General features: G+C 53.6%; 1 protein-coding gene and 2 long non-coding RNA genes across 16 annotated transcripts in view; 2 read left to right on the forward strand and 1 right to left on the reverse strand.

Moving 5' to 3' along the window:
* Positions 1 to 23,688, forward strand: part of LIMCH1 (LIM and calponin homology domains 1) — a 298,252-nt gene that overhangs the window by 225,773 nt on the left and 48,791 nt on the right. For 8 of the 14 annotated variants that reach the window (XM_038555938.1, XM_038555940.1, XM_038555942.1 and 5 more), the window contains 6 exons: positions 4,097 to 4,399; positions 13,078 to 13,113; positions 17,236 to 17,362; positions 18,157 to 18,314; positions 18,515 to 18,923; positions 22,229 to 22,444. In XM_038555938.1, coding sequence (XP_038411866.1) covers positions 4,097 to 4,399; positions 13,078 to 13,113; positions 17,236 to 17,362; positions 18,157 to 18,314; positions 18,515 to 18,923; positions 22,229 to 22,444 — 1,249 coding nt within the window. The remainder of the gene's footprint in view (positions 1 to 4,096; positions 4,400 to 13,077; positions 13,114 to 17,235; positions 17,363 to 18,156; positions 18,315 to 18,514; positions 18,924 to 22,228; positions 22,445 to 23,688) is intronic. The other 6 variants (XM_038555951.1, XM_038555945.1, XM_038555946.1 and 3 more) reach the window with 2 other exon arrangements.
* Positions 4,409 to 11,755, forward strand: LOC119864602. The gene is made up of 3 exons (XR_005368953.1): positions 4,409 to 8,972; positions 9,126 to 10,153; positions 10,673 to 11,755. It is a non-coding gene; the product is annotated as an uncharacterized LOC119864602 (long non-coding RNA).
* LOC111098598 lies at positions 7,499 to 11,800 on the reverse strand. The gene is made up of 3 exons (XR_005368951.1): positions 11,633 to 11,800; positions 9,102 to 9,363; positions 7,499 to 9,029 (listed from the first exon to the last, which is right to left on the reverse strand). It is a non-coding gene; the product is annotated as an uncharacterized LOC111098598 (long non-coding RNA).

Below are 23,688 nucleotides of genomic sequence, written 5' to 3' on the forward strand. Positions count from 1 at the left end.
ACTTCCCCCGAATTAAAATGCCAGGGAGATTTGAGCTCCCTTACCTGCTGTTTCCTATTGGAGAACTGATGTGTCTTTTGGGGGTTTTTTTGTTTTGTTTTGTTTTGTTTTTAAAGCTGAATTATAGGTTTCACGTGATTGCACTTCTCTTCTAATTGTTTTCATATGTTCCAGCACTCAGTCATTTCTGCTGGTCTGTGGATCTTCTCAACCACACAGTAATTAATTACAGAGGGCAAAAAAAAAAAAAAAAAAAAAAAATCTCTCCGAAGAACAATAGGCATTTTTGAGATCTTTAGAGGAAGAGTGGATGCAGCTAAGTGCCAGCCCCCTCTGCTCAGTGGAGCCTGTGGCAGTGGCTGTGGCTGAGCAGGTCCTGGGGGAGCGGGGCAGGCGCACAGGGAGCTTGCAGGGGCCTCTGGGACGCTGGACGAGAGTCCGGGGTGGACCAGGGTGAGCGCGGAGGTTTCTGGCGTTGCCCCCGACGTTCCCTGGGGGCCTCACGGGCCCTTCTGGAGAGCCCGGTCTCTTTCAATAGAACAAACCGGCTGCCAGTCTGAGCTGGTTGCTTGTGTGTCACCAAGTGGAAAGGGGAGAAAGCAAATGCCAGCTCCTCCTTAGTTCAATCACTCTCTCGGTCAGTCTGAAATCTCTAACGTGGAGGCAGGAGCGCTTTCTTCCCCTCACCTGCCTCGAGCCCACGGTCTATCCTGCAGAGGCAGCTTTTCCTGCTGCCGGTGAGACTGGACAGGGTTGCCAGGCTGGGGACAGGGCTAGGGTTCCTCGTGTCACGGGTGAAGCAGAGCCGCCCCTTCTTCCCAAAGTGACTCCTCTCCGAACGACTGGAAAAAATAAAGAGTCCAGGCTCCCCCGTGAACATGGAGCCAGATGCCCCGAGCCTGCCCCTGCAAGTCACTTCATTGCCCTAAATTCGGATAACTGGAGCTCGAAGCCTCAGGGTTCTCCTCCAGAAAGTAGACGCGATAACCGCCACCTCCCCTCCCCCGCCGCCCCATCTCCCAGAGTTTTCATGAATCTGAGATGCACAGGCTGCTTGGGGTGCCGTGAGGATCAAAACCCGAGGAGGGACGGCTGAGGCTTTAGGCAGACCGGCCTTCTGCTCTTTCAAGGGAGAAAGAAAAGCCCGATACAAAGAGTCACTTAAAAGCTAGTCACGAGGCATCTACCGCTTATGCATCAGGGGTTCCCGCGTGGCCAGAGGTACCGCCCGGATTTTGTGTTTTTATTTTATTTTTCTCCTCTTTCTCTGAGTCTGCCTTCAAACCCTGAATTTACAGGATTCAAGCAAGTAGTAGCGGAAAATCAGTCATTGTGTCTGTTGTTTTTCAAGGGGGCAGGGAGTGGCTTTCGGCGGCCAACGACACAGGGAGCTTTCTTCACCGTCGTTTTGTGTTGTAAGTCCACACAGCTAAATTGAGGTCCCTTGAGGCACGTCCTGCCACACTGGGCGTTTAGCCTAAAAAGAAACACCCCAGGGAGCTGGCAGGCTGGCCTGGGCTCCTGTGATAGAGGGAACACCAGATTCCCCTGCTCAAGTTGGCCGCGCGGGTTGGCGGGGGCATTTGCATAAACACATACGTTTTGCTCTAAAGATTTCTGCCTGAGTTGGGGGGAGATCAGAACCGGTGATCCCCGGTCAAAGAATGAAAAGTGTGCTGCCTTTGAACCTTAAGAGGTTCCAGTTAGGGGCCCGCTCCCCCGCCCCCAAACGTAGAGTCTGATCAGCTGAGATGAGAAAATGAGCTTGAAAACACTTGAGCGTGCGGTGCCCCGCGAGCACTGTGAGGTGGGATCCCTTAGCTTCTGCTCCTTCATCCCAGCAGAACCCTGCGGTCCGTCATCAGCAACGCCAGTCACGGCTCTAATCCAAGCGCCACCCTCGGGGTCCCTTGAGTTAGTAACCAGAATCCTTCTCTTTCTCCTGTGTCCGTAGCGGGGATAATGCCCTATTTTTACATCATGTCCTGCTCTCAGCACTGCTCCCGGCCGGGTCTCGTGTTGCACGTGCAGTGCAGTGGCCACAACAGAGCCCCTGGAGCCAGGCTGCCTGGGTTTGGATTTTAATGTAAGCGCTGGTGCTTTGACCTTGGGCAGATTTCTTAAGCTAGAACCTACTTTCCCCTCTTGAAATGGCAACGCTGATAACACAGACATCGCAGGGTTAGGGGACTAATGCGTAGGCGGTCTTCTATCCCAGAGTGTGTGCTCAGTGGCTGTTGGCCGCTTCCTCTGTCATCAACGTTGTGCTTTTCAAGTAGTGCCTTTTTGAGGAGATTGAGTCAATGGCCCGTGATTTCCTTTGGCCATTCTTCGTGACCGTAGTCAACCCACGCCGGGCGGTACTTGCCAGGCGCACTGGCCAAGGAGGCGGGGAGGAGCAGGAGCGCCGTCCGGGGGTGGCCAGGCAGGACACGGAGACTCAGGCATACAGCTCCAGGGGCAGGGTCTCATATTTTAAGAAATTTATTCAGGAAGCAAAGCACTGCCGACCACTTGCAAACTCTGTGCTTTAAATTTTTATTGAGAACCATGTCAGTTGGGGCGCCCAGGTGGCTCAGTCGGCGAAGCGTCTACCTTTGGCTCAGGTCATCGTGGGGTCCTGGGATCGAGCTCCACATCCGGCTCCCTGCTCAACGGGGCGTCTGTTTCTCTCTCTGCCCCTCACCACGCTTGTGCTCTCTCTCTCTCACTTTTTCTCTCTCTCTTAAATAAATCAGTAAAATATTTAAAAGAAAAGGAAATGTCAGCAGTAAGGAAAAGGAATTTTCTGGGTCTGATGAGTGAAGATTTGATTTTCTAAAAGTCAGATGAAGCGAGGGCCTGCTGTAGCCATCAGATGCGTCCCCCTCGGGAGCTGTATGGAGCAAGAGCGCACGGGCCACCTGGTTGACCAGGTACACGGTCTCATTGCTCATTTTCCTCCCAGCTTGGCTAATTCCTCCTTCTTCATATTCTGAGATGAGTTGTCCTTTGAGGATGAAGGATTTACTCTTCATTCTCTCTTAAAAAGTGGAAACAAAGTAGGTAGGCTTTACAAGTCCAGATCTTTCCTTCACTTATCTTTATGAAATGAAAAGATAAATGACTTTAAAGATCTTCACATTTTCTTATTGCTAGAATAATAATTACTTAGAAGCAAGGCTGATCTTAGGAGTAGGGGGAAGGGAGTTTGTGTTCACACCAGATGGACACACTTGCCCCTATTCCGAACCCACATGCCTCCAACGAAGACAAAAACAAAACTCAGTGAAAAGTCCTGATAGTCCACCGTTAAACTACGTTCAGGAATTTAAGGTTTGAGGTCTTCAGTTATCTCTTTGAAAATGGAAATGGTGCCAAGCGATCGGTTTTTAGCCATTTTTGGCAAGATGGTTCACCACGATTTAGTTGACATTTAGCATACAACGAAAAAGAGCTGAGGGGTGGCCAGTCGTGGAAGATTGAAGACAGAGCCGCTCTTGGGAGGGTGCAGGGCAAGGGAGGCATTTACGCTTCGGGTCCATCCTGTGAATGGTCCTAAATGCTTCCAAATGTTTCATGTTAGCTTGGCTCTGCCGAAAGACCCTCCTCACACTTTGCAATCTGGCCCGTGGTCGAGGCTGGCTGTCACATGGCTGCAAGCATTAGCTTCTCCCCATGTCAGTTCCTTGGTGGCTCCAGTTGTTGCCCTGTCGCTCAAAACCACATTGAGTCCCCATTGGGTGCATTGCTAATGTGCTAACAAAAAAAAACAACAACAACAACAACAAAAAAAAAAGCTTTCAGTTCTTCCCAATGAGATGGCTTTAGATAGTCCCTCTCAGAGCCATTTAGGACCTTGCATTGCTGATGCTGATGGGGCTCTGTCTGTTAAATGGATTTAGAGCATTGCTAATGCCTGGCTAAACTCAAGGTTTTAAGACTCACCCCGACTGTGCTACAACTCCGGCCTGAAAGAGTGAGCAGATGTCATCCAAACTAACGATACTGAGAAGACTTTTCACTAACAGCACCGTTGTGTGTCCGGAGATGGGGGCTTAAAAATAAACATTGGGTCTGATCACACGGGGAGTTGTATTTAACTCTGCTCTACCAGTCACAAGCCGTCCAGTAGCGGGGAGGAAGCCGTTCAGGACACCATCCTTCGCAAAGATAACCCTTCCCCGACCCACCCGCGAGGCAAAGATTCAGAGTCAGGAGACAACGTCGCGCGTCGACGGCCCGACCCTGAGAAAGATGATTTTGCTGTGAGGAGAGCGAGGATGAACCAGACCAAGCCAAGGGTGCCGTTGAATCAACTCCTCTACGGGCCGTACCAGAAGAGAGAGGCGGGAAAATCAGACGGCAGAGAAGAGCACTCGAAGGGAATTTCAGAAAAGAACAGGCTAGAAGATAAAAGGTGTGCACTGTGTGTGTGTGTGTGTGTGTGTGTGCAAGGGAGGGAGGGGGGAGCATCGCGAAGAGAGGGGTCTCGGGTCTTAGCCCCGCTTCCTTTCTTTCCTGCCCCAGTTACAGGTAGTTGGTCGTGGTGGTTTATCCAGATATCCAGTGCCCCCGTCCATTCAGAGGAAGCAGAAAACACTTGTTCCTTGGCTGTAGCCTCTTCTCTCTTATCGGCGCCTTTTAGATATTGCAAGGCGGGGAGAGTGAGGCTTGCTCTTTCTTCCCACGTACCAGCAAAATCGCTTTGGCGTTTAATGATGGATAGATAACCTCTCATTTAAAACAAAACAAAACAACAACAAAAAAAACAAATCCAGAGTGCCTGGGCTGCTCAGTCGGTTGAGCACCAGACTCTTGATCTCAGTTCAGGTCATGATCTCAGGGTCGTGAGTTCAAGGCCACACTGGGCTCCACGGTGGGCAGCAAGCCAGAAATGGAACAAAACAACCTTCTCAAAAATACAATACACCTCGATTTTCCTATTTGCCTGTTACGGAAACTTTCTGAGTTGAGTTTCCTTCTCCCAGTGTTTTTCCCACCCTCTTAGTTTGACAAAGGAAAATGGTCATGGGATGGGTTTTGGCCAGCGATTTTTTTTTTTTAAATCCTAGGCGATGCATGGTTTTATTTAAGGCTAAATTTCATCGTACAGAGTTGATCATTCTTGTATTTTTTTCCTTGTACCAAAATCCGCGATTTACATCGTCCCAATTTGCCAGCTCTTTGCCCATCATTTTAAGAGGTCTGTGGATTCTGTTGAATGAAGAGTATAAGCATCTTGACTGTGTTTTACACGATCTGGATGGTTCTTTGGGTGGGGTCGCTGAGCCCAGGGGAGTAGTCCGTCCGTGGTGGTGGTGGTGGTGGTGGTGGTTCTGGGACGTGACAGGTACTAAATACCTGGAAGCTCCCCCGAAGCGGAGCAGGGATTAGCACACAGAAGCCAGCATGATGTCTTTCATGGGGCGCACTAGAGCTTCGGGAGCCTCTCACCCGTGCTGCTCCTGTCGGCATGCCTTGTAACCACGCATTTTGCAGGGGATCCGTTGGTGCATGTGAAACAGAGACTTCCGGACAACATGGACTAACATCGCGGCATGTTGATGAGGACCCGCAACTTGAGTCAGGAGAAGGAGGAGCTTTTGTGTCTCCTTTTTCCCCTTTCTCCTGCATGCAATTTTAATTCCTGCTGTTTCCAGCCTCGTTTGTGTGTTGTCACCTGACCCCAGGCTCTGGGCCTGGGATGGCCCGTGACCTCTCTGGAGAGCATCAGAGAATGGATGAAAGAAGAGAAGGCCCCGGTGGCTCTCGCCTCCACCCTTCCTTCCTCCCCTTTCCCAAACTAAAGGTAAAGAGAAAATTCTGTAGCCCTGCTGCGTGTCTAGGCTCTGCAAACGCAGCACATCATCCAGGTAACAAGAGAATGCCGCTTGGTATTCTGGCTTGGGTGATGGTGATGCCTCTTTTTTAAAAAAACCAAATCGCCCTATTATGTAGATTATTGAGATTTTCTCTCCTAGGAAGCATGCTTGGCTAGAATCTGGCTTTTAATGCTATGGATGTTTATGCACATGGACGCCACAGCTTTGGTGCAAACGGCACCTGGCAGCATGAAGCCGTCTAACGTCCACGTCTTAGCAGAACAGTTGAGAACATCATTTTAGAAAAAATTAAAAAATAAAAAAAAGACATCATTTTAGCATCAGCAAAGGGGACGAATTATTAACACAAGAACAAACGGGCAAGCACTGGGTGTTATTCTGCATGTTGGCAAATTGAACACCAATAAAAAATAAATTTATTATAAAAAAAAAAAGAAGAAAGAAACAAACGGGTGTTGGCTCTGTAGACCTAGGTAAAGGGGATACGGGTCTGTTTGGTTTTCAAGTCGACGTTCCCCGAACCTTAGCCGGTGCCATCAGGAGGCAGAGACGGACCAGGAAGGTCGAGCCCTTCTGTCCTGGACCCGACCTACGTGTCCTCTCCAGCAGTCGCGAGAGTTTGTGGCTGAGAGATTTAGCATGTGAGCCGCGTGCCAGCCGGCTCCAAAGTAATCCTAGAATTTGGATCGTGCAGGGCTCGTTCCTGACATTTTACTGCTGCAGTAAAAGACATTCCGGGCGGGCTCGGGGATTCCATCAGGAGACCGAATTCATTATCGTAACTTGAATAGTGTGGGAATCGGGCTTCGTTACCACAACCCGAAATCTCATTACCATTCCTAATGGTCTTCCAGCCAAGCCCCGGCTTCCCTTCCTCAAAGCAGAGAGCGCCCTCGGGTGCAAAAACCCTGTCCCGTGACAGGCTCAGAAGGGTAGCTCAGGCGAAAGGCGGTTCCCTATTTTTTTTTTATTTATTTTTTTTTTTTTGAGAAAGGGAAAGGTGCTGCTATCCTGTCCTTGACCCCTGGAATTCCTCGCTTGACGCTCTGTCTGTCTGTCTGCCCCCCTCCCTCGAACCCGCTTTTGTCCCAATGATGTGGGGGCCTGGATAAAACCGACGGACGCCAGGGCTGCTCGCACTCGGGACAGCCGCCTGCAGAAGGGGTGCAAGGACGGACCCGGTCTTCACCCAGCGGACACTCGGGGCCGGCCCGCCACCCGCATCACGGAAGCCGACTCAGACACGTGGAGAGGCTCAGGGTGTGTGGCCTTTGCCCCTGGTTCTCCCCAGGCCGTGGCATCTTTGCACGTCAGCGGAATCAAACGCCGACCCTGTACCTCTGTGTACTCGCAAGGCCAGAGGAAAACACACCTGTCAAGACACGGGGTCAAGACCCGGGGTATATCAGGCATGAGCTGAGTTAGGAGCCGCTGGATGGAAAGCGTCCTCCTTCCCTGAACCGACTGCCCGAGGGGCACTTGGCGGCTTGTTTAACCGGAGGAACTTACACTTGGATCATGTGGCTGCCCCGCCGCCTCCACGGCATCGTGTCCAAAGGCCGTGGCCACCCAAGGCCCTGCTCACCCGGCAAGACACGGACCGTTTCCTCGTTGGCTCGGTGGATGGAAAAGCAGTTCTGCGGGAGCCGTAGACACAGGTCTCATAGCTCGAATTCAAGGAAATAAAAATAAATAAAAGCTCCCGCTAATCTGCACTCGCCTGCGCCCCTGAGCCTCCACCAGGAACCGAGGCAGAAACCGGCCGCGGCGGTGATCCCGGCGACCACGTGCAGCCCGCGACACAGGTCCCTGCGCTTCAGGCTCGCAACAGAGCTCGCACTGCACCCGTGGAGGCGGCCCGGCTCCGGGCGCCCAGTCCCACCTCCGCGTCCTGCTGCTGGTTGCGATCTGCGGCGGCTCCGCGTCAGCGGCACGAGGGTTGTGGCAGGCGTCGCCCGAGTCGCCGTTCGGGATCGCCTGCAATCTCGTAGAGCGACCCTTTCTCCCTCAGCTCCATCAAGCGCGATTTTATGGGTCTGAGACATTGAAGGAACTCGATGGAAGGTTCTGAGGATCCCCTCGTGTTTCCTCTAAGGACATGCTGATAAAAGTCAGGCTCACCTACCTCCTCCCTGTCTCCGCTCCCACGGAGGGAGGAAAAAAGTCGTGACCGACATCAGGAGCTCACACGTGGACGTTGACATGGACAAGGCGAGAGTGAAGGTCTCCCCCACACACACTTAAAAAAGTATAATAAGTCACTAATGGAAAAAGGGGCCTCGCTGGGGGTTCCTGAGAACCCAGAGTCCCCTGGGCTGAGCCGCCACCGAGCGGGTGGGGGCCTGGGTCATCCTGGGCCACCAGCTGGTGTTTCAGAGGCTGACAGGGACCCGGTGGGTGCCGAGGAGCAGAGGCGGCGGCCACTGGGAGCACTCACCTGCGCTGCTGCGGCTGTCGGGCCCTGGGACGCAGCTCGAGCAGTGTGTGCACCCCGGGGCCCTGATGGCAGTCCCCGTGGCCAGGGTGGCGCTCCCCGGGCCAAGCGGCCGGCCTTTGCATGCAGCCAAGGCCCATTCTCGGCGCCGTGAAGCCCAGAGGGGGCCCGTCCCCGCGAAGCGCCCGCTGCATGCCGGCATCCCCATCCAGGTGGTGGCTGGGACGGTGCGACCAATAACAGCTGGGGCGCGTGGCGGCCTTGACCGGCAGACCCGTGAGCTGCCCTAGTCTATGTCTCCTGGCCTCCAAGCACAAGGTTAGGGGACAGAAGAGCACTCAGAGGGGACGGCGGCGCCGCCTGGAGGGGCAGTGACCCGAGCAGCCAAGGGGACCGGCACGGCTCACGACACACGACAGGCCACCCGCGCGGGGCAACCCGACGTCTGGCACGCATGTCGCATCCAAGGCGAACCAGTTCCCTCCAGTTCCATTTGCAAGACACCGGGCTGCGCAGGAACCTGCCAAGGCCCCGATGACAGATAAGACGTCAGCAGCTTCTCCAGAGCCTTCGCCCCCGGGGGTCCTCGGGCACCTTGCGAACGACCATGGCGCCTCCATGTCGCTGCCTGCAGTTCTTGCCGATGTGGAATGATAAGAACCGGCCCCGCCTGCCCAGAATCTTTATTTCTTCCTTTCTTGGCGTATAAGCAGGTGTGGAAAGAAGGTGCAGTTGGGGTTTTCCCGCTAAGCACGCTTTTCTGGCTTGTCCTGTGGGCAGCGTGGAGGCGCGAGCTTAGGAGGAGCCCGGGGGGGGGGGTGGGATCAGAGCTCCTCTCCCACCTGCTGCTTCCACTTTGACCCCAGGACGCTCTCGGCTCCGGGAGGACGTGGACCACTTGCCCGTCGACGCCTTCACTTCGTTTGAACGTCCGCGAACAGCTGGCAGCGCTGTCCGGAGGCCCGCTTGGGTCGGGCCGTGGCTCGATGTGCAGGGAGGAGTAGGGACAGGATCAAGGGCTCGTGGCTGAAGTCCTAGATGCCGAAGCCCCTCCGCTGTTTAGTAGGGGAGCAGCGTCTTTGTTGGGAGGGTTGCCCGACACATCTGAGCAGAATGAAGGGGTTTTTGCATAATTATGGGGTGTTTTGCATAATTACGGGGTGTTTTGCATAATTACAGGATCCACTGTGAAACAGGAAGTGATAGAGTTCCGCTTGTCCGAGGACCTGAAAGGACCGGGACAGAGGGTGGGATGGGAGCAGCGAAGACCTTAAGTGACACCCAAGGTTTAGAATCCACGTCCAGCCCTGTCTCTCGGCTCTGGCTCTGAGGTGGCCATTGCCTGAGCCACACGGGCCCCCAGCGGGGCCTCTGGAGCCGGCGTCCTCGGTGCCCAGCTTCACCCTCCAGAGCCCCGTAGGGCTTGCCCGGGGCCCGTGCCTCACACGGGCGAGCGGGTCTCCGCGGGTCCCGGCTGGTCTGGGCCGCTCAGGGACCGAGGGGCCACTGCACGCAGCTCCCAGGTGCCCAGACCCAGCAGGGCCCTGTGTCCCCGACCCCATAAAGCAAGTCAGCGCGGAGCGGAGGGAGGTGGCCGCCCGGGACCTACTCAGCACTCGCTGCGCTTGCCCCTGCTCAGGCCCCACACGGCCTTTGAGAGGCCGGGTCTTCGCCTGCACTCGGCGGGGAGGAAGTGGGGGCTGGTACCCCCCAGCTCGTGATGACCGCCTCCCACAGAAGACCCAGCGGGGGGGGGGGCGGATGAGCACCCACCCCCCTGAGCAGGGGACCTAGGGGACCTGGAGGCTGCAGGGGCTGATGCATTCCCCGCCTCCGGCTTGGACAGGGTCCTCTTTACCCCATGGGGATGGATGGCTCCTGGGGCACCGAGCAGGTGAGTGCCTCGGGGACCTGCGTCTCCTTCCCGGAGTGCGTGCTGAGGGGTGATGGCTGGACTGCAGCGGGGCTGGGGCTCGGGGGCTGGGGCTGAGGGCAGGACGGCAGGGAGCATGGGCGGCCACTCCCGTCCCGTGACGCCAGCTCCAGGGTGCTGGCGTGTAGGCTGCTGGGCAGCGATTCCCGGGTGCCTCCGGGGTGCACGGGTCAGGAGGTGCGCAGAGTGGGCCCTGACCTTCCTAAACGTCCCGGCCTCACCACTGGCCTCTACTCAGAGCCGTTCTTTCTCCTCCCTCCCTCCCTTCCTTCCTCCTTCCTGCCATCCTCCCTCCCTCCCTTCCATCCTCCCTTCCTCCCGTCCTCCCTTCCATCCTTCCTTCCTCCCTTCCTCTCTGCCATCCTTCCTTCTTTGGGATGCTCATACCTACTGTGCTTTGCCCGATCTTGTACCTACTGACCCACCCACTTTGCGCTCCTTAAAAAGTCCCTTTATCAGTGGTTCCCCGGCTTCCCATAGGACACCCGAGAGAAAGCCATCCGGAGCCCCAGCTCTAATCACCGCTCCCTAACCGCAAGGCCGTTCCGCTCACAGCGATGCCCTCTCGAAGCTCATGAGTGAGTCAGAGAGGAAGTCCCCTAAGTCAGTCCAGGCCTCCCAAAGGGGTGAATGGAGGGCATCCTCCAAGACCGCACTATTCTTTGGTCCCTAAGTGCCAGACACCAACTTCCCGAGGGCCTCGTCCACTCCGTCCTCAGGGAGCCCAGAGAGGCACCCCCACCCTCCTGGAGCTTGCGCTGCGGTGAGCCCGCGTCTGTCGGCAGAGACCTCCACGAATGCCGTTAAGGATTCTTGGGTACGGGCAGCCCGGGGGGCTCAGCGGTTTAGCGCTGCCTTCAGCCCAGGGTGTGCTCCTGGAGTCCCGGGATCGAGTCCCACCTCGGGCTCCCTGCATGGAGCCTGCTTCTCCCTCTGCCTGTGTCTCTGCCTCTCCCTCTCTCTCTCTCTGTGTATTCTCATGAATAAATAAATAAAATCTTAAAAAAAAAAAAAGGATTCTCGGGTAGAAGCAGTGGGGATTCGAATCCATCCTACGCGCAACGTGTAGCTCAGTCTCCTCAACAAAAACGTGCTAATGGAGCCGAACCCAGAGGAACGCGTACTGCATGGTTCTGTGCACACGGCACGACACGGTCGACACTAACCCCCGCGTGTGTGTGGCCTGTGCAGCTTCGCTGGGGAGTGTGTGTGGCGGGTGCACCTGCTGCGTACACTTTAAAGCTCCATAAAACACTCACAAAGATCCCCAGGTAGAGACGCAAAAACACGCGCTATTAGTTGGTCGTCTGTAGGTTAACCAGCATGACCTCCCTGCTCTCTTCCCTGGAGAATCTAGAAAACTGGATTTGAATACTCCCATTGCAACAGCCCATTAACCGGCAGACGTGGGAGTTGGGGGCTCACGCGCTGTCCCCTAACCTGGGGAGGTCGTCCACTCCTATGTCCTACGGTCCCGAGACAATCGAGGGTTTTCAGACTTTAGCCCCTCCTGGAACTGTCCCCCTGGAGAAACAGGAGGCGGGCCTTGCCGCTGGGAGAGAGAGACCCACAAACCCTCTGGTCGTTCCCCCCCCCCCCCCCCCCGAGACCTTGGGTCTGGCCCTGGTCCGGTCGCCTTCACTGTGAACGAGGACAATGACCAATCAGTGTTCTAGAACGATGGGAGCAGGTAAGACGGGGGCGGGGGGGGGTGGGTGTGCACTGAGCATTCGAGCATTCCCGGGTGTTTTCCCCGAAGATGCAGGAACATGTCTTTAGAAATCACTCTTTTCCCCATAAACTGTTACGAAACTGAACACGAGACTAGGTAATTTTTGCTGAAAACCCCAAAATTCAACTTGCTGGGAACTGAAAGCAGAGCTTTTTTTTTTCGCCCTTTACTCAAATAAGTCTTTGTCCACCATCAGAGTGAGAAATGAACAGCCTCTGAGGGCGGAGGTAAGAACCTTCTTTTAAAATTTCCCTTGGCTCAGGAGCTCAGGAGACAGTCCTTTGTGGAAGCGGCTTTTTAAAAAACGTGCTTTAAAATATGTCTTTTCAGTGCCCTCATTTCTCTCTCTCTCTTTTTTTTTTTTCCAATTTAACCTTTTTCTTGGCTTTATCAGATACCTTAAAATGTAAAGTGTCTGTACTACAGAAGGTACAGCTTCGTAGCTCTGAATAATCAGACTGTAAAAGATCGAAAAAAAAAAAAAGATTCCAAAACTTCGGTTTTTCAAGTTATGGAATATTATCCAAGTCTGGTTTTGATTAGGGCCCTGCCAGTTTTCTAGGAATTGTGGTTTTTGTCAAATGCATGCGGAAGGCACTGATTGGGGCTCTGGTTGGAGTTCTGGTTTGCTTTCAGAAAACTGCAGAAATGCTCCCTGATGGCACTTGTGCAAACGCATGAGTGCGGCAGGGCGGGGTTGGGAGCGTGCGCCCCACGCCGGGCCCCCCTGGAGCCCGCCGCCCGCCCGCCGCCGACGTAAGGGCATAAGCAATTTAACCGTTTGTGACCGACCGTAATTCAGGTTTAGCTTCTCTTCTCCTTCCTCCTCTGACACTGCCTCCTGCACACATCGTGGGCCGCACCTAAGCCGCCTTGTGTTTGGACTGAGCAGATTTTTTTTTTTTTTTTTTTTTTGTGGGCAGCACGGGGGCCTATTTTCACTTCTTCTCGGTGTTTTAATACACGTTTTGCATTCCTTAGAAATGTTGGGACTCCGCTCTCGGTCTCAGCAGCTAACGACGCTTCTCTTCCAGTGTGATGGGCAGCGACGGCCTGGCCGCAGACACGTCGTGGGTGATGTCTGCTGCCGGCCCGGTTCTGGAGCTGACCGTCTGTCTCGCCCCCTCCTCTAATTTTGTATTTGGTCTTGTAGATACGGGCCGAGGACTCCTGTGTCTGATGACGCAGAGTAAGTTGCCTTGCGTTTGTAGGAACCTGGTAATAATAACTGGCCCAAGCTGCATGCCCGCGGGACTCCCCACTAATGGAAATGCCGTGGAGGCAGCAGCGAAGCGAGCAGCTGGCCTGCCTCACGCGGCCCCGGCAGCGCTCGGAGCAGAGCGCAGGACGTAGGCTCCTGCGGGGACGCGGGCGCGAGGGTGCCCCAAGCATGACTCTGAGGCACAGCTGCTGCTTAAACCCTAACATTTGCTTTCCATGGGCGTGGCATGGCGGGGCTGCTTGTAGGGCCCGGCTGTTGGTGCCCCTTGTGAACCACAGAATCGTTCTGCATTTTGCACTTAATTCTTGATATGTGAGGACTTGGCCTTAACAATGAAGCAAGTCATTCTCATGGCCTTGGGTTTGTTTTTTTTTTTTTTTTTTTTTTTGAGCTAAGAAAATAAATCCTAAACTACTAATGATGGCTTCAGAAGCCCAAGTTCCTCCCAGGTTGGAGTAACGTAAACTGTGGGATGCTCAAGACCAGACCCTTGGGGTTGCGTTCGAATTCTGTGGCATAGCAAGGGGTCAGGATGTCCAACACGATGTGGGCTTTCCGCTCCCGGCTCCTTAGCTTCTGCTGCTCTCGGAGGGTCATTCCCTGCCTCTGCCTCACATCTCAGTGTGAGAAGCCAGCCCTCCCCACCCGTGACCGCAGTGACTCCGTCTCAGAAACGGGTTGCCCATCTGCAGAGCATCCCGAAACAGAAATCCTCTAAGGCAAAAGTCCCCTTTGCAGATTCCTAGTTTTCGCAGATCTGGGTAAATTTTTGTATTTTAAGAAACTTAATTCATATCTAATTCCCAGGGAGTGGCGCACCGGCCACCCCATGGGAAGCACTGTGTGTGCTGGTGCGGCCCGGGCCGTCCGACCGGCAGCACTGGCCTGAGATGCAGACGGCACCAAGGGGTCAAGGTGTGAAGACTCAGAAATGCCTGCCGCCCACGGCAATGCGATTAGGCCCCCAGCTCGCTGTCCCGGGACCGCGTCCCCATTGGCGTTCAGGTGTCCGCTTGCTTCGTGCTCCTCGTGCTAAGGCGTCCGCCTCAGGTGCCAGGGCGTGTTCCCATGTGTGGCCAGTGACTGCCTGGTGGCCTGGCTTGCAGGACGGTCACGTCACAGCCCTGAGGTCTCCCCGAGCTGGACGGGCTGTGTGATGCCGAGGCGTCTGCGGGGTTGAGCCCTGCTTCTCGCTTGCAGGGTCTGTGGTGGCAACAGAGCCCCCCTGGGAGGGACACGGGCAGAACAGGCCGGCCACCAACACACTGGTGGGCTGGACTTGCTGTCCGCCAGTGCAGAGCCCGATGGAGGTGCAAATCCCGGGAGCTGGGGGTAGGAGGCCGCGGCCGAGTCTTGCTGCGCCTAAACGCGAGACCTCACCCACAGGAAACGTCTGTGGGTTTTGTTTTTCCTTAAGGCGGTGCCGGGGGGTCTCCCCGCTCTGCTCCAAATTCACAAAAAGCAGCCTCGCAGCCAAGAGGAAACGGAGCTTCCGTCCAGGGGTCTTACCTGGAGTGTCCAGGGGCCCGCGGGTGCCTCTCGGGAGCGGACACGTCTCCCCGAAACCGCGAGGGGTGCAGAGTGCAAGGTCGTGTCGGGAGATTGTTTCTCAAGTAGAAGCGTTAGTGGCCCAGTTCATTCCCCACTCTCTCCAGCTTCGGAGACCTTTCGGGGGCCACGACTGGCCGGGCTCTCTACTCAGGAGCGGCATGTTCTCAGGACAGCCCCAGTCGAACAAAGATGTGCCCTTTAAGGAAAACGCAGGTCGGGGTGGGGGTGGGGGTGGGGGGCAGAGGTTTCCACCTCCTGGGCGTGCCCGTGCATCTAGTTTCGCCCCCTTGTCCTGCCCTTCAGGTGCACACCCCTCGAGCCTGTGCGCCCCCCCCCCCCCGCCCCGGGGACCCTGTCCCAGCAGCACGTGGCACAGGCTCAGAGCAGATGCTCCATGCAAGTCACATCAACATCCTGCAACCTGGGCTCCTCCACGGCCGCCACCTGCCCCCAGACACGTGCCCCTTCGCGCTGGAGGCTGAGTCCCACCTCTGATTTTCCCTGATGGTGACTCGGCCCATGTTCTAGCTAGTATTATCAATTCTCCACTTGCTTAGTTCCTTTTTTTTTTTTTTTTTTGGCCAGTTTGCTGGTATTTCTTAACCCAGAACAAAACAGAAAAACCCCTATCAGGGAAAATAGTCCTTCCTGGTATCTGGGAGGGCAAACGAGATTTTCTCTTTTTATTCCGCCCACACTTGGGCTGCGGTTACAACTTCACGGTGGGGCGGAGACAGGAACCCAGGGCAGAAGAGTGCACTTCCCAGGGCCTTGCTCCTGTCCTCTTCCGAGTGACCAAACCAAATCCCAAATCTTGGACAAGACCATTTTTTCCCTGGGGTTCCAGAGGGAGACCCAGCTCCAGGAATGTGATGAATGTCAGTCTCCCTCCAGAAAGCCTACTTAAGTGAGTTTTCATGCACGATGTTGAAAAAAAAAAAACCAAAAACCAACAAGGTTAGACTTTTCTACCTACCTCCGCAAACTCCCCAAACCTTCTTAAACGACATTAATAAATAGTAAAAAATAAATGAAAAGCCGCAGCCCCTTGCCCCTTGGAGGGCTGCGCTTTATCCTTCTGGAAGGCTTGGCGGCCGTGGGCAGCACTACCTACGGAGCGTGCAGAGGCGGCTTCACGTGCTGGCTTGTCCCATCTGTGCCATAGAAGCCGCAGGTAAAAGTCCTTCCATGCAGTCTATGCAGTCAAGGTATCAGAATGCTCTTGGGGAAGACCGGTTACAAGCACAGTCTCCTGTGCTGGCTCTCTTAGGTCAGACTTAAATAATCCAATGTGTAGACAGAAGGGGGAGGCCCCCCAACGGATTGAACCTGGACGCACCGCCATGAAGGTGGGCGGCCACTGCCCTGAGCGTGGGTCTTCCCCTCCTAGAGAGCTGGGCGCTAAGGACCCACCGGCATCCAGCACTGCTGCTGCTGCTGCTGCTGCTCATCGTCTGGCCGTGGGAACGACTATTTTGCACGTCACCCTGATGTCTAGAATTAATCGTTGTCTAAGCGCATGGCTTTTCTTTTTTTTTTTTTTTTTTTTGCATTAAGCTGGCTTCGAAAATGGACTCCATCTTGCATTCTTGGAGTTTAACAGCGGACCTGCATTTTTTTGATTTTGGACCATGTGACCCACTTGGTCCCAGAACTCATTTCTTTGAGAGAAGAAGAAAAAAAAAAAAAAAAAAAAGAGGGAGGGAAGGAAGGAGGGGGAGGATTTTGCTTTGGTTTGTATTTCTGTTTTCATCTTGCTGCTTCAGCTTTTGCCGTAACAAAGGCCGCGTGAGCACCATGGAATAGTCCCTGTGGTCTTGCCCAACGTGTAATGCGCTCCTACAGAATATTATCAGTAATACGTGTAGCCTAAGGGTCTAAAAAATTGCTCGCCCTCCCAAAGAGTAAATTTAGAAGCCAAAGAAAGGTAAAATGCTCTTGAGACTATTAGGATACGCTGGTTTCTATGTTTTACTCCTGCGTCTTTACAATAAAACACCTTATATCGTTGATTGCAAGGCGCTATCAACTGCACTACCAGTGTAGACATTCTTACAGGAACCAGAAATAACCACATCAGATCTATGAGTCAGTCAAGCCTAGGGCTGGATGCAGCCGCAGCTCAGAAGACGCAGCTGGGCGCATGAGCCTGGAGGCCGGGTGATGCCTGGAGGGTGCAGAGGTCGCCTGAGTTAGTGTGCAGAGCATGTAAGGCAGCTCTTGACGCACGAGCGCCCACCTGGGTGCAAGTTCTGTTTTGCAGAATGCCAGCCTCCTTGCCCACAGCCTCCCACCTGCACCTTCTGTCTTCACTCCGCTTTCTGACACATTTGCCAATGAGAAAAGCCCGGAGCTCCCCAGTACCTTCCCTGCTCTTCCAAACACATCCCGGCACCTGCACCCTCAGTTCCATGGGCCGCGTCACTGGCTGCGGCCGCCCTGCAGGCCGAGTGGCTGCGGGAGGGGGTGGGGGTCCCCCTGGGGCGGAGCGTGCCGAGCAGCAGGACCCGGCCCATGGCTGCCCCCCGTGCCCCCCAGGAGCTCCAGCCTGCTGGACATGCGGTGTGAGGAGGAGGCCGCGGTGCAGCCACACAGCAGGGCCCGCCAGGAGCAGCTGCAGCTCATAAATAGCCAGCTGCGCGAGGAGGACGACAAGTGGCAGGACGTGAGTACCGCGGGCTGCAGGCCGGGCTGCGCCTGCACGGGGGGTGGGGGTCCTGCGGGCTGAGTGGCCCTGTCGTAGCCAGAGTGCCGGGACCCAGGGCCAGGGCAGGGAGGGCCAGGACGGTGACCGAACCAGGCGTGGCCCTTCGCGGTCCTCACAGAGCCCCCGAGCAGCCCGTGGGGACCCTACCGTCCAAGAGCTAAAGCCTGTAACACCAATGGTAGGGCTGGCACCCCGTGGGCACCCCACCTTGTGACCCCGGGCAGGCTGGCAGGAGTCCACGTCACTGCCACCCTCACCTTAGACATCGGGGAATCGAGGCACAGATAGGCTGTTAAACGTGCCGAGATCCCAAAGCAGGGAGGGCCCACTCGGCTGCACCCCCACCCACCCGACCCCACAGGAACAATGACCTCTGCCTTCTGCGGGGTCTGTGCCCGATCCCAACCACTCCGTCGTCAGCGAGCGCAGCCGCAACGGCGGGCCATAGATGGGAAGAAATGAGGTTTCCCAGGGGCCCCGGGAGGCAGCACCCTAAACCCCGGCAGCTGGCTATGAGTGAGCTATGATGCTAGCTCATATTACCATGGTTACACAGACGCGCTGCCGTGGCCCGGGGAATGGGCTCCATCCAGATGTCTCCTGCCTTCGAGACGTCCCTGTTCCCACCAGACTTCCGCTGGGTTGAGTGGGGGCGGCTCGCCAAGCGCTGGGCCCACGAAGGGGGACCCAGGCTCGCCTGCGCATCTGTAGCAGCATCTCATGTCTCCCCGACCCCCCCCCCACGCCCCCAGGACCTGGCTCGTTGGAAGAGCCGTAGAAGAAGTGCTTCCCAGGACTTAATCAAGAAAGAGGAAGAGAGGAAGAAAATGGAGAAGTTACTGGCTGGAGAGGATGGGACGAGTGAACGAAGGAAAAGCATCAAAACCTACAGAGAAATCGTTCAAGAAAAGTGAGTCATTTCTGTTGTTTTAAACGTGCAGTAGTATCGAGATGTGCTTCGTTCTAAGACGGTGGTTATCGCGAAGGCTTGGACACCCACGTGGCCCGGGGTGTCCCCCCTTTCAGCTCAGCCTTGGCTCCTACCAAGGTCTTTGTGATTTTATGACTGTTGACTGTGTCGTTGCTTCCCCTGCCGTGTCCATCCTGTAGGGAGCGGAGAGAGAGGGAGCTGCATGAGGCCTATAAGAACGCGCGGTCCCAGGAGGAGGCAGAGGGGATCCTTCAGCAGTACATCGAGAGGTTCACCATCAGCGAGGCTGTCCTCGAACGCTTGGAGATGCCAAAAATTCTGGAAAGAAGCCATTCAACGGAGCCAAACTTAACCCCCTTCCTGAACGACCCTAACCCCATGAAGTACCTGCGGCGACAGTCACTGCCTCCACCCAAATTCACTGCCACCGTGGAGACCACCATCGCCCGGACCAGCGTTCTGGATACCGGCGTGTCAGCAGGCGGCGGGTCTCCAAGCAAGACTGTCCCTCCCAAAGCAGTGCCTATGCTGACACCCAAGCCTTACTCCCAGCCCAAAAACTCTCAAGACGTTCTGAAGACCTTTAAGGTAGGACGCACTCCCTAAGAATCCCAGGTAATCGATCCACAAAAAGAAGCATCTTGCCCCCAAGAAGATGCAATTATTTTTTATCAAGCAAAAGCAGAATGGTTTAGCGTTCCCCATTGTGAAGGTTGGGTCTCGGGGGATTTGGTTAAAGTCTCCAAATAGGAGCAGGGTTTAGTTCCAGTCCCATATAACTGGTCTCTCTACCCTTGATTTAGTAAAACCCTGGGGCTCTCCGGCCATGTGGAGGTCTAGCAAACTCCCCCAAAACAAAATCGTAATTGCCTTTGGTTTAGATAGAGGCATATGCAGCCACCCCTTCTTTTTTAAAGGATTTGGCATCATGTCCGAAAAGATGCTAGAGTCGCACAGAAGGAACGACACAAGGAGCCCATAGGAATGCGGGATGTCCTTGATTCTAAGATGAGACGGGTTTCGAAAAATATATTTTTTTTTAAGGGGAAAAAAACTAGGTTGTTTCCTGCCGATGAGTAGGTAATGTCCCGGAACCAAAGAACCTCCTGTGTCAACCAAGCATCTTCTCACTTCCTCAGATTCCAGTGTTTTCCCTCACATCACGAGGAAGCAGGCCGTTCTTTGGCTTACACTCTTTTGACTACAAAGAAAAACTAGTTTTCGTTGTCCCTGCACAGCACGTGGGTTCTTAATGGGTCACAGAGGCGGGATTCATGAGCAGGAGACACGGGCACGTGGCTGTAAGGAAAGTCTGCTTGGCTACTGCTCGTTGATGATGTGACATCACGGATCTTCCCGTTGAATTTCAGAGGGAACCAAACCTGGCTTAACTGACTCGGGATGGATCTTAACCATCCTTGCCTTAGGCTTTGATGGAACAGAAGGAGGGTGTCCTGGATGTACCGTCTGGGCCGAGTCAAGATGTGGGTCCCTTGCAGGGCTGGGGCTGTGTCTTCCCAGCTCTGTCCCGGGAGCCTGGCCTAGGTGCCCGGCACGTAGTGGGCGCTCAGGAAGTTCTTAGTGAATAAATACATGGATTTTCCCCCTGAGAAGCTGAGCTGCTCATCATGCACGCTCACACAGGGACGAGCGTGGCCCCGTCGCGCTCACGTCCCACCTATGCTGCGGCAGCTCTCCGTCTCGGGCTCATGACCCAGCGTGGTCCGTGATGGTTTACAAAGGAACATGTGATGCGGAGGTGGCCCAGCGCGGGGACGGGAATACCTTTACTTGACTTGGTACCCCAGCATCTGCTGGGATAAGCCAGCTGTCCACTTCCCGTCCTCTATGTGAGTAGTACAAGGTGGTCATGTAAACTGAAGAACCAGGATAGATGACTTGAAGGCAGGACTTTGACCCTGAGGAAACCTTGCCTCCCACTGTTGTGGCAAGTCTGCTTAAGAGGGCCTCAGGAGGAACACGCGTGGGGTGGGGGGAGCAGAGCTTCAGCTGAGATCTTTTTAGAGCTGGGGTTTGCTCTTGACCACCCACGAGCCGTGGACGCGTCACTGGCGTTGGGGGCTATTGCCCCATACGCAGCCCGCCATTGACCAGCCATGGCCACGTGCAAAGGGTAAGGCCAGCTCAGAAGCTAAGGGGGATGTGCGTGTTCCTGTGGGGAGGGCAGGGGGCGGCGGGGACAGACAGTATGGGCTCAGGTTCCCAGGACGATACAATTAAGGGTAAAGGATGATCAAGTGAGGAGTTAAAGGCAGCGTTTATCACAGTGACAGTTGCTACCTGTCGCCAGGTTGTGAAATCCTCTTAGTAGCTTGGTATCAGCATTTTTTAAAAATAAAGCAAAATACAAAAATAAATAAATAAATAAATAAATAAATAAATAAATAAATAAATAAATAAAATAAAAAACAACCTCTAGTGCACCACACAGAATACAAGTAAATAGCGTTTCTGCAAAAGTCCTTTTTCAGCTGTATTTATGGGGGGGAGCTCAGCTGTGATTTAAGTTTCTTTCTTACACATCACAGGCAACAGATTACGTGAGCCACTGGCTCACGGTGAATGAGTGACACCTAACACCTGGCCTTCCCTGGATTCCTTGTGGAGGATCTTAGGGCGCCTCGTAATTATAATAGCTAATGTTTACACGCACAGAATGTGCCTGACACCGTTGTAAACTCTGTACGTGAGTCAGTCCGTGAGATCCCCTCCACGGTGCTCTCCGGGAGATGCAGGTGTTAGGGAATTGCTGGGTGGGGAGCCCGAGCATGCAGAGGGAGACACCTGAAGATCATGTGGTTTGGGACCCGAGGGGGGCCGACTGCAGAGCTCCTCGCGTGACCGCTGCGTACTCGCCTCGGACCCCAAGAGGGGCGTTCTGGGTGCCTTTCAATAAGCCAGACCTAGCTGACCCCCCTCTCGACTCCTCCTTTCTTGCCTTTCCCACCTTCCCTAGACATGGGTGCAAAACAAAGATATTTTAATGTGTATGGCCTTCCGTTCTTGAAAAAATCGGGATTGTAAAATTACCTGGAAATAGGGCTTTGATATAGCGTAGCATCGGGCCAGGGGCCCTCCGTGTTAGCTTGTGAAAATGTACCCGTTGCCCCCTTACCGCAGGGTAACCCGTAAAAGATTCCTGATCTGATGCGGGTTCCACCTCATTCATAGAAAAAAAAATCTCAAAGTCGTGGAATAGCATTCAGAATTTAAATGGAGAAGTAGTGCAATCCAAGTAGGTGATGTGCATCTGTACTTAAGATTCCTTGATTTTTTTCTACACTTAATTTTTTTTGTATTTTTTATATTTATATATTTTTATATATTTATATATTTTTATAAATATATTTTTATATATTATATTTTATTTTATTTGAAATCAATTATCATGGTGTGCTAATTAACGTAGTGTATTATTCATTTCAGAGTCTATGTTTTAAAATAAGAGCCCACCCCAAGTAAGGTGAGCATGAAATTTAATCCAAAGTGAAGTGGCCTGAGATTTATGACCTTTTATTTTTTTTTCCTTCAAAGCCTAAATATTTATTTTTTTAATTTATTTTTTAATTTTTTTATTGGAGTTCAATTTGCCAACATATAGCATAACACCCAGTGCTTATCCCATCAAGTGCCCCCCTCAGTGCCCGTCACCCAGTCATATGGTCTCATTCATTTGGGGATTTATGACCCTTTAAAGCGGCCATCAGAAAGGTCATTTATGGGAGCCCTGATTTCCAGAACGGATGGGGGCATATGAAATACCTCATATCTTTGCTGGACTATGATTAATAAATGATAATGTCTTCCAATGACCCTAAATGTGTTATCTCATTGGGAAATAGCATGGTTTTTGTGCATTGTGTGTCTTACAGGTAGATGGGAAAGTCAGCATGAATGGAGAAGCAGTTCACGGTGACAAGGAGAAGGAGAGAGAATGTCCCACAGTGGCACCTGCTCCCTCATTAACCAAACCCCAGATGTTTGAAGCTGTGGCCAGAGTGCACGGGTCCCCAGTGGAGCTCAAACAGGACAACAATAGCATTGAGATCAACATAAAGAAGCCCAGTTCCGTTCCCCAAGAACTGAGAGTAAGAACGAACTTTTCTTTTCCTTTTTTTGGGGTGATTCCGTGGTGAAAGAGTCTACTTTTAAAAATAAGTCAGTCTTGAATAGCCACCGTTTCTTCCCTCCGCGTGGGTATGTCATCTTGCTGAGGCTGCCGTAGCAAAGTGCCATAACTTGAGTGGGTTAGGAATCAGAAACGACCTGTGTCATAGTCGTGCTGGCCGGGAGCCCAAAGTGAGTGTCTTGCGGGATGGCCCCTTCCGTGGGCTGCGAGGGAGACTCTGCTCGGTGCTGCCCTGCTGGTTTCGGGGGTTTGCTAGCCCATCTCTGGCTGTCGTTGGCTTGTAGAAGCGCCGCCCTGCTCTCTGCCTTCATCTTCACCCGCAATCCTACCCGTTCCCTGCCCATGCCCAAGCCTCCCCTTTCTGTAAGGACACGCGTTATCCTGGATGAGGGACCCACTCTGCTCCAGTCCTAGAGGTCGGGGTTAGGACCACACCTAACGTGACTCGTTATATCTGCAATGAGGTTACCTCCCAGGAAGGCCTCGCCTTCCCAGGAGTGCGAGGAGGTAGGACTTCAACACGTGAATTTGGGGTGCTGTGGGGAGACACAATTCAACCCGAACCGTGGGGTGTTACAGAAGTTGTATTATAGCTTATGAATAACAGAGACCTTTCCTTGTCTTCACATTCTTGGTTATCTAGTGTTACAGAAAAATAAATCCATCTCTAAAGGACCTTTTCCCTCCCTCTTTGTTCCCCATCAGACTTGTGAATACGTGTGAAAATGACTGGTGCCCTAAGGACCTGGCTTTCCATCCTTGACAAATGTATGAAAGGGTATCTACCTTATTAGCTAAATAAATAAATAAATGATAAATCCAGAAAGATAAAAAAAAAAAAACAAGATTAAAAGCAATAAAATTTTTTATTAGTTTAGCCCCTTAAATTCAGAGCAACTGGACCCAACTATTGAGTGGCCAAGCTGAAAAACGTAGGGTGGTTCAAGAACAGCAGAAGAGAAAACTCAAAATCCTATTATATTTGCTGGTTCAGAATGTAAAATACAGTCAGGAAGAGCACGCTTTCCAGGGGCTCTCAGGACGGGTCCTGCTGGTTTTGTGGCTCAGACCCAAACTTTCTCGACCACGGACACAGCCCACCCAGGTCTTAGGACGCAGGCTGGACTCTGCACAGTCTTGTTCATTCTCACCAGACGCTGATTTCTGCAGTCTTCGTCGCTGGAGTTTGGGTCGGGATCGCAG

This window comes from Canis lupus, chromosome 13 (genome assembly GCF_011100685.1).
Source record: "Canis lupus familiaris isolate Mischka breed German Shepherd chromosome 13, alternate assembly UU_Cfam_GSD_1.0, whole genome shotgun sequence".
Lineage (NCBI taxonomy): Eukaryota > Metazoa > Chordata > Mammalia > Carnivora > Canidae > Canis > Canis lupus.